The sequence below is a fragment of the Falco biarmicus genome, chromosome 7 (assembly GCF_023638135.1).
Source record: "Falco biarmicus isolate bFalBia1 chromosome 7, bFalBia1.pri, whole genome shotgun sequence".
In the NCBI taxonomy this organism is placed as follows: domain Eukaryota; kingdom Metazoa; phylum Chordata; class Aves; order Falconiformes; family Falconidae; genus Falco; species Falco biarmicus.
The window spans coordinates 16,305,342-16,314,874 of NC_079294.1; the positions used below are offsets into that span (position 1 = coordinate 16,305,342).

The 9,533-nt window shown below is 44.0% G+C and overlaps 1 protein-coding gene across 2 annotated transcripts; it reads right to left on the reverse strand.

Moving 5' to 3' along the window:
• Positions 1–876: 876 nt before the first annotated feature.
• On the reverse strand, positions 877–4,273 carry GJD2 (gap junction protein delta 2). 2 transcript variants are annotated; one of them, XM_056347857.1, is made up of 3 exons: positions 4,175–4,273; positions 3,263–3,808; positions 877–2,782 (listed from the first exon to the last, which is right to left on the reverse strand). In XM_056347857.1, exons 2-3 carry the CDS (start codon positions 3,331–3,333, stop codon positions 1,939–1,941), a joined length of 915 nt encoding a protein of 304 aa, XP_056203832.1. In that variant the 5' UTR covers positions 3,334–3,808; positions 4,175–4,273; the 3' UTR covers positions 877–1,938. The 2 variants fall into 2 exon arrangements, with proteins under 2 accessions (XP_056203832.1, XP_056203831.1); XM_056347856.1 differs by having other exon boundaries at positions 3,263–4,253.
• Between the last annotated feature and the right edge of the window lie 5,260 nt (positions 4,274–9,533).

Consider the following 9,533-nt stretch of genomic DNA (forward strand, 5'->3'; position numbering starts at 1 on the left):
AATAAACTATCTAAGAATTAATCAACATGTTTTTAAGTGACAATGCTGGCAAACCACGGGAATGGAATTTTAAGGTATTTACTCTAAGCCAAAAGGAAAAGATTTATATGAGTTATCTCCAAGCCAAAACACAATATTTTCATTTTCAGCCTTGAAATAAAAAACAATTAAAAAACAATCAAAAGGCCATTTGTGACTCTGAGCCTCTGTCTCCTTCTTATGTTAGAAAATAGGCCCAAATTTTCCAGCACTATCTTGGCCCTTGTCTTTAAAGGGCAGATACTATGTAGTTAGGAACGCACTTCTATGTTTTTTCATTCCTGATCCAACTCCTACTGCTGCCAGTGAAATATTTTCTGTTGGATTCAGTGGGAATAAAAAAGGTCCTTAAATAACCTTAGTATCCCATATTAAAACAGTTGCTGTTAACAGAGATCTATTTGTGACTGCCCCAGTGGCTTACCAGTAAGATGATGGGACTTGAGCAGTGTGTATCTTGAACCAGCTGTAAGGCAGAAAAGCTGAGGTTACTATTTGGGTTCCCTGATGAAAAGCTGCAATTGTTTCATTTATAGGTAAATGTATTCTGGCTATTCCCAGCGTGACCTTGGCAGCCAATTGTGTTACCCTTAGTGTCAGCAGAAAGAAGGTTGTTGGTGTCAGTGGGCTTTGGATCAGGCTTTAAAGACAGAGGAAGCTTGCTTAAGGAGGAAAACAGACATAATGAATAGTCCTGATTTCCCAGGTTTTGTCACTTAGAGTTTAGAACATCAAGACACTTTAAACCCTGAGGAATAATTGTTTTAAGTCAATTATTTTGACCCTGTGCGTTTCTACAATTGCATACAAGAATAAAGAAGAACAAATCTCTCTGGCTTACAAAAAAAGGCAAGTACTTTATTCATCAACAGAGATTTTAGCTGCTTTTTACACCATTGCAATGACTAAACAAATAGCATAAAATAAACAAAGGAGAGTATAAAATCACTTTATTCCAGCTGGTATCCCAAGACAACCTTTTGACTAAGTACAGAGTTAGATGTTTCAAGTATGGCACTTATATAAATAAGAGCAGAGAGAAGGTGATATATTCACAGTTAAAAGCAATGAACTCTGTTCCTTTGGTATGTGTGTCATCGTAGGTGATTGTAGGTAAATAACTTGGCTGGCATGAACCAACTCCATCTTATTCATGCACTTATTAGGGAATGAACTGAAATGTACTATTTTGCAGATCACAACTACTGTGAGATGATTAAGGTCTCTGGTGTGTGTGTGTGTGTGTGTGGACAGGCAAACAAAAAAATGGCAAAATTATATTCAGCATTTATTGTTTAGCATAACTAATTGATGCACAAACTATGATAGGAAGTAGCTAGTAATACACACCAGGAATAAACTCTGTGATTTAGACAAGCAAAATAATATAAGACATCTGTGAGATAGGTGAACGCAGATATCCTGATTGAGCTGTGGTCAGGTTCCTTACAGTGCGATTACCCTCCTTTTAAAACATGCTTACAACTGCACATTGCAACAGTGTCCCCCACCCCATCCCAACCCCTATAGAGAGTATCCTTGCAGATTTTTAATATGAACGTTCTACACATTTACAACAATCAGTCAGACAGTCCAAACTGTAAACTGATCCTAATGACGACCAAAAAGCCGCTCCACCAACAGGTAACACTCAACCATTAGAAAGAAAAGCAGGAATAATAGTAGCTGTGCTGTAAGGCTAGATCAAGCATGGGTTTATAGCTGGTTTTTCAGTCTTTTACATAGCACTGCATTTTGCAGCTAGTTCAGTAAGTGCAGATCCAATACCTTAATGGCTTTCTTGGTGGTTTGATAAAATGCTTGCCTAAGCAATGTACCTTTCCCTAGCGGTATCTGGGTCTGTTCCACCTGGCACAGTGTTTCAGTTCTGTCACAGCCTCACACATAAGCTGAGTCACTTGACTGAGTCCTGCCAAAGTTAGGCATGCTCATTCTTGGCAGGTCCTTATTTCTGATTTCGTATATGGATTTCCTTTTTGCCTGTACTCCTCTCACTGCCATTTTGATCTTTCTCCAGCCCAAGTGGTTCAGTTCTGCCAAATTGAGCACCACACATATCCCACTGACAGCAAACATGAATACCAAGAACACAGTCTTCTCAGTGGGTCTAGAGACATAGCACTCTACTTCTTTAATGCAAGGGTATCTGTCACATTCGTACATGGAAGGGACATTGAATCCATACAGAAAATACTGTCCAACTAAGAATCCAATCTCTAGGGCATTTCGAAAGACCACTTGGATGATATAAAATCGAGAAATGCCTTCTTGCCTCCTCATCTTTGACTTTGTAGTTCTGATAGCAGGATTGGGGATTTCCTTCACTTCTAAGCAGTCTGGTTCTGCCTCTTTGGTGGAGTTCTCTGTGTTCTGCAGCACACCATTGACAATCGTGTTCTTGATTTTCTTACTGTCCTCACGCTTCATTGAATCCTGGTCCCTCTCCAAGGTGAGGAAGACAGTGGAGTACCTCCGTTCCCTCTGCTTAGCAGACTGGTGAACGGAGTACGTTATGAAGCAAAGGCTGGGAGTGCACACCATGATGATCTGGAACACCCAGTACCTTATGTGAGAGATAGGGAAAGCCTGGTCGTAGCAAGCCTGGTTGCAGCCTGGCTGCAGCGTGTTACAGACAAACATGGTCTGCTCGTCATCGTACACCGTCTCCCCCACGATGGCCACAATGAGTATCCTGAAGATCACCACCACGGTCAGCAGGATCCTGCAACAGAGGAGCCCGTCAGCGCGCGCCGCCGCCGCGCGGCCGGGAGCTGTCCAGTGCTGACCGGGCCCCGCGCCGCGCGCCCCGCCACCCGCCGCCGGCCCCGCTCCCGTGCGGACCCGTGCGGACCCGTGCGGACCCGTGCGGACCCGCGCCAGCCGCTCCTGCCACAACCCTCGGCCGGCGGTCACCCCCACCCCCCCGCCCTCTGGGGAAAAAGCAGCCGCGGGGGCCGCGGGGGGGCCCGAAAGCACGGGAGGGGGCGGCGCGGGGGGGCTGCGGCCGCGGGGGCGGCGAGGTGCCCCCGATGGCCGCCCGCTGCCCCGCCGCTCCCCGGGGACAAGGACGGCGGCGTCTGCGGCGTGCCCGCGCCCCGGTGACCTGTGCCGCACGCGCAGCCAAGGCACACGCCGCAGGAGCCCCGCGCGAGGGGCGCAGACAGAGGGGGCTCCCCGCCGCCCCCAGCCCCGCAGCTCTTACCTCCCTATCATAGTAGAGTGCTGCTGCACGGCAGCTTCCAGTAGCCTCTCTAGAATAGTCCATTCCCCCATCGCTGTTCATCCGGAGACAAAGACTTTGGCAAGCAGAGGGGCTCTCTTCACTTCTGCCTTCCTTTGGTCTTTCCTCCTTGGCTTTTGTTCTGTTGTTTCTTCTTGTTGTGGGGGTTTTAATTGCAGTAGAGGGAATACAAAAGAGCAACCCCTCGCTACCGCCCGCAGCCCGGCGGCGGGAGGGCGGCTGGCCGCGGCAGCGCTACCGAGGACTGCCGGCTGGGCCGGGCCGGGCCGGGCCGGGCTGGGCTGGGCTGGGCTGGGCTGGGCTGGGCCGGGCTGGGCTGGGGTCCCCGCGGCGGCCGCCACCGGCCCGGCCCGCTGGCTGGTGGCGCGGCGGAGGCGCGGCGCGGAGCGGGGAGGGGTGGCTTCTCGTGCCTTGCTGCCGCCAATCTGCCTTTAAGTAGTCTCCGCTTGCGTCACTGACAGGTTGGCGGAGAGCGGCCAGAAGCAGCGCTCGGATTTTCTCATTTCTCTTACTCGGGTGAATATAAATAAATAACGGCAATAAAATAAATAAAACAAACAAACGAGGCGGAGGAGGAGGATGTGGGTGCGGAGGAAGGGCTGCCTCGGCCGGCAGGACCCTCGCGGCGCAGCCCGGCGCCTCCTTGCCGAGCCCCCCGGCCCCCCCGCACAGCCCGGCCGCCCCAGCGCAGCCCCGCGGGGAGCGGGCGCTGCCCCCCGGCCGCTGCCTGGGGCGGGACAGCGACACCCCGGCCCCCCAGCCACGAGCGCCGGGGGCACTCCGCGGGGCTGCCGGGCTGCGCTTCTCTCCCAGAGAGCGACTGTCCCTCCTGCCGCCCACAGACCAGCCGTGGCGTCCAAGCGGTAGCCTTACCTGTCAGAACTGTCCACCCCTGGCAGAGACGGCACTTCACATTGCATCCCGGTTCTCCCCCGATTACGGACACGAGAATCACTAAGAAGAAATGAAATGTATATATAGCCACTTCGGAGATTTCTGAGACTGAGATTGGATCTGCGCTAGGAAAGATGCCAAACCTTCACACAATGCATCTCTAAGCAGCACAAGAATAAAGTATCCCGAATAAATCCCTGCATTATAATCAGCCCACATATTGTATCCCCATAATCTATTATACTGTGTTTAAAACATTTGTTTATTTTACAGATACCCTGGGATTGTACCTGAGACACCACCAAACAGCTCCACACAGAACACTGGCACCAATTTAAATTGACTGTTCTCTGGTGTAGAAGCGTAAAATGTATTCTGTATATTTCCATAAAGATTGAGTATAGCTTCATACCTGCTGTTCTTTTTTGCTCAACTAATCTCACTAAAAAGCAGCGTAAGAAAAACCCTAGTCAGCCTGATCACAATGCTTTTACTGCCAAAATCAGTCTTCCAAAAGCAGAACTTCTGGGGCTACTGGAAACAGTGTCATCCTTTGTTTTCTTTGCAGCTCTCATAAATCAATTCTATGTCATATTAATGGTGTTAAGTGTTTTCTGAATAGATGGGACCACGCTTCATCTGTGCAGAGGACATCTGTATGCTTTAGACCCCTCAAGGTCTGTTGTCTTTTCATTTGGAGTGTGCAGATGGTCTCTGGTTCACATGATTCACAGTTGCCTGATTGGATCCCCAAATCTTTGAATTAGGGAAGTATCAAATAAGACGAGATCAGTGAATACCTCTGCGCAGAAATTGGTAGATTTTTCTTCTCTCCCAATCAAGAGTCTGTGAAGGAGCATTCAATAATCTGGATTGTTTCCTTCCCACACTGTTGGGAATTACTGGGAAGACTGAATAATCACTGTTTTCCCTTAAAATCTGACTTCATTTTTCTTGAAAGCTGGTTCTCGCAATTCCTGCATTTGTTTTTCTGCAGGTAGTTTGTAAAATCTGCTGCTGCTGCAACACTGTAACTGAAAGGAAGAGGTTGTTTCTTTTGTTTTGAGAGGACTGTAGTATCTATCCAACTACACTGACTATGGACCCCAAAGTATCTGTTTGGAGATGGATCTGAAAATAAGAGAAATCAAATCTCTAAAGGAAGCAGGAAAAAGAGAAATCATATCTGTAAAGGAAGCAGTAATGCATGTGTCGAAGGAGAGAAGGCAGGGAATATGCTAAGAAGCTAATGATGATAATCCTATTTAGAAAACCAGAGAGGGAAAGCCCATGACTGAAATTACTGAAGAGAGGAGGAGGTTTTGGTTCATAGACAAACATAAGAATTTCTGCAAAGGAAAGCTGTTCTCTAGCACTGGGATAGAAAACCCACTGATCTGAGCTTTTAGGACAAGTAAATCAAAAGGACTTAAATTCTGATCATATCAAACACTGGCCTATTAATGAATAGTTAATCAGTGTTTACTGTGTGATGAGTTCTACTTACTACTGACAACCCAGTTGTGGAAACATGGAAGGGAAATATAAATGAGTGCTACAAACATGTAAGCCCTGTTATGAAATTGCTTTTAATTAAACATAGTTAAAGTTAAATACCTTCAGGCCTGCTTTTACAGGAGTTGCATCTCATTCTGAAATAGCTGACCTCTCCTTTTTTAATAGCAACCTCACACACACCACACCACCTGCCCTACCATGTTCACATGCAGGATACTTGGCCCTAAACTCGAGAAGTTTACTGAGTTTCAGACCTTAGTGAGTTTGGGAAAAAAATATAATTTCAGTGTGAGACTCTTTTGTGATGCTGGCATATGTTTTAAGTGACTGGAATACTCAAAGGACTTTGATATATCTCAAACTTACCTGTACAGTTACCAGAACTATGAATTGCTGTCCTTAATTTGAGCCCTGATTTATTGTCGAAACAGAAGTAATAAGAATCAGTGTGTTGTTCCCCAAGTGTTCCATGGAACAGTGAAAGGTCTATGAAGAATGTAATTATTTGCATTTCCATTATCCATCACATGTGTAACAGCAACCTGTGGACTTAGCTGACAAATTGTCTAATTCAAAAAGTGCTTAGACTATGTATGGTTGTGATTGTAAGAAAGAGTTGTAGACATAAGAAGATATTCAGCTTCTAAAGGTCCATCTTAGGTTTTACATCATTCCCCTGAATGTTGCAGCCTATGGTAAAGCCAGGATTTGCAGAGCAGCAGGTGGCCAAGAATGGTGTGGATGTATAATGCACAGTCTGTGGTATTCACATTAGAAAACCATGCCTGTATTTCATTCACAAGCATTCCGGATTATCAAAGCTTTACGTCTGCCAGCTCACAAAGAACCATTTCCTAATGAAGCAGCAATAGCAGTCTGCAGCAGGGCCAAGCCTGTCTTGTTCAGTATTTTTATCAGTTGCATACAAAGGAAACAAAATCAGCTTCCCACTACACACATAGGCTTTTGGGTGGGATGGTGTACGTTTCTTTGTTTTGCTTTGTATTCAAACAGAATGAGTATTCCTCCACAGACAGCATTCAGTATAAACCCTGCTGTTCCTAAAGGAGCTCAAACAAGCTTTGCAAAAAGAAGACTTTGGGTCTGCATGTCTTCAAAGATGCCACTGCCACAATATTATTTTGTGATAAAATAATATAGACTAAGTTGATCTTGGATTAGGTCTGAAGAATGAGACTGTATGTGTCCTCAGTTTGATGCCAAACAGAGGTTAATCTGTCTCTAAGAAGCTGTAGGCCAGATTCTCTCTAAGAAATCCAGCCCTTTTGCCCTCATCTGGTTTTGTAAATGGTCCAGAGAACAGTCAAATCTCACAGGCTGCACATTCCTCAAGTAGGGAGTGGATCAGGCAGGGAGCAGAGCGGACACATTTGGCTCTCTTGTCAGACCTCCTGCGGCTTGGACATGGATGACATAACTGGGGCAAGATGAAGAAGCCACATGGCTAGTGCCATACCTGCTATCAGACAGTGTGCTAAACAACAGTATTCCTCGGCTTCATTATTTTCTATGCTGAGGTTTACAAATGTAAAAACACAATTCAGATCTTACACGAGACTTCTCCGCATACTACTTCCTTTCAAAGTTATGCATTCATCCTAAATCTATTCCAAAGATTTATCTTGAAACAAAGCCGTATATTTTTAGCACTATCCCAACAAATTTCGTCAGTGATCTTTTCTTGCTGTTGTTTGCAGTGGACCCATAATTGCAGCAAATAATTGTCATATTTGGATTCCAAAACTGCATGATGCATGACTGTATTTCATTATTATATTGCAAACCACTATTTCCACCAATTGTAGCAAAGTGGAAGCAAAGAAAGAGCTTTTAATTAAAAATTGTAAGTTATTACTAAAGAAAATGTTTTTTTCTTTTCAGTTTTTGTGAAACACTTTGCCCCATATCTGCTTTGTGACTGCATATTCTAGCTAGTGCCACAAAAAAGAGATTTTTCAGCATTATTTTCATGAAGCAGTAGAACTTTCTTTGGAAGACTGATATCATAAGTGCTTACTTTCTGGTAGTATTTAGTGTAGTCCATTTAATCTAAGTCATTAGCTACTAAACTGAATATGCCTTTTTAAGACCTCTCGTAGCCATCTGCTATGCTCTGTTTTCATTTGGTGCCATGTGTATATTAATTAAATGATTGCATGAGATTATATCTTTTATTCATAAAATCATCTAGGTCATCCACTTCCAACTACACTTTCTCATTAAAACAAGCATTTGTACATACATTCTTCCCCCACCATATGAGTACAACCCTAGCTACAGTCAGCTGCTATATTCGTCTTAATAAGAAATCTCTCTCTCTGTTTTTTTCTCAAATGAAATTCCTTCAAAAGACACCACAGAAAGTGTATCTTTCCTACAGTTTGAAAAGTCAAGACTTCCAAAAAGGTATGAGATCTGGATGTGTTAATGACCTCAGTCCTTCGCACGGGAAAACACTTCAAGAACACTCGTTTTGCTGCCAAGAAGTAAGCAGCACACACTTCACATGCGGGCTACAGCGTTGGTGTTGAAGCTGTCCATAGCAGGGCGAGCACTGTGTTCCTGGCTGTGAAGGTGGAACACAGCCTGCATTTATACACTGCACACTTGAGAACAGGAAGGTCTCGAGCACACAGAATTCAGGACTCTGTAAATGCATGAAAGGCAAAATACTCAGTGACCCTAATAAACATATCAGGACCCTATTATGCATAAGGTCCATATCTACAACTGAAGATTGCGATAAATGGAAATTTCTTCAGAATATCAATGAATTTTATCAATCAAGAAGGAATAAATCTATGAATATTCACAAGCTTTTAAAGTGAGGTCTCATAAGCCATGTTGAATTTCCATAACTATTCTTGGCAAGGGCGTTAGTATAAGAAATATTCATAAGGGGGGCAGGTATTAAGCAAATATTCCATGATGTTCTGAACCAAGAGAATTTAAAGATCTCAATATAACTGCTTTAACTAGAAAGCAAATTTTAAGTATTGTACTTTTCTAGTTACAGAATATTTTATTCCCTGACATACAAAATCGCTCAAGTTTCAAGGGGGTCTTGTGAGATGTCCACAAGCACCTTCTCAGGCACAAATTAACTCTCAAATCAATTTCCTTAGAAATAATTTGGATCTATATACTGAATCACATTTACATATACTTCTGACATATATACAGATCCCAATGCAGTAGGGTCTGCAGTTCTTGCAAACTCCTGAGAGTAAACTGATTTATTTGCAGACAGGCTGCAGCTGGAAGAAGGAAAACATCATTGAATAAAAACTTTATGGACTGACAGGCTCTGGGAAGAAGTACAAAAGAAGTAAAATATTCCAGGAGCTGGATCACCTGCTGCCAGTCTCTTGACTTTCCTTTCTGTCTTTCATCAATCTCAAAAGAGCACTCACATTGTGCTAAAGCATCCAATAATTCAGCTTCGTAGACTATGAAGGCTTAAGTGTAAATTTGTGGCCAAATCTTATGTGGATTCCTATTATAGTGTACTTCAAGGTTCCATACTAACTAAAGAAAGAACCTTTCAAAAACACCTTGGACATGGAAGAGTATGAAGGGTTACATATAGTCTGATTTAGCACATGTTGTAAGGATGCAAAGAAATATGCTTATACCGACATCATAGTAACTTCAATATGGGAATGAAAATGATCTTTCGCTGATGTACAATCTATTTTTTTTTCCTAGTCTATTCTTTCAAAGATATGTGTTGCAAAAGATACACAGCCCTATATTACTGGTTAGGGCATTATGGTAAAATACCAGCCAATTATATACC

What these genes read in the sequence shown, in the direction of transcription:
- GJD2 (XM_056347857.1), bottom strand. Translation starts at nt 3,333, where the DNA reads ATGGGGGAATGGACTATTCTAGAGAGGCTACTGGAAGCTGCCGTGCAG. An exon ending in CACTCTACTATGATAGGGAG is followed by an intron (nt 2,783 to 3,262) that starts GTAAGAGCTGCG and finishes CCTCTGTTGCAG; the next exon opens with GATCCTGCTGACCGTGGTGG.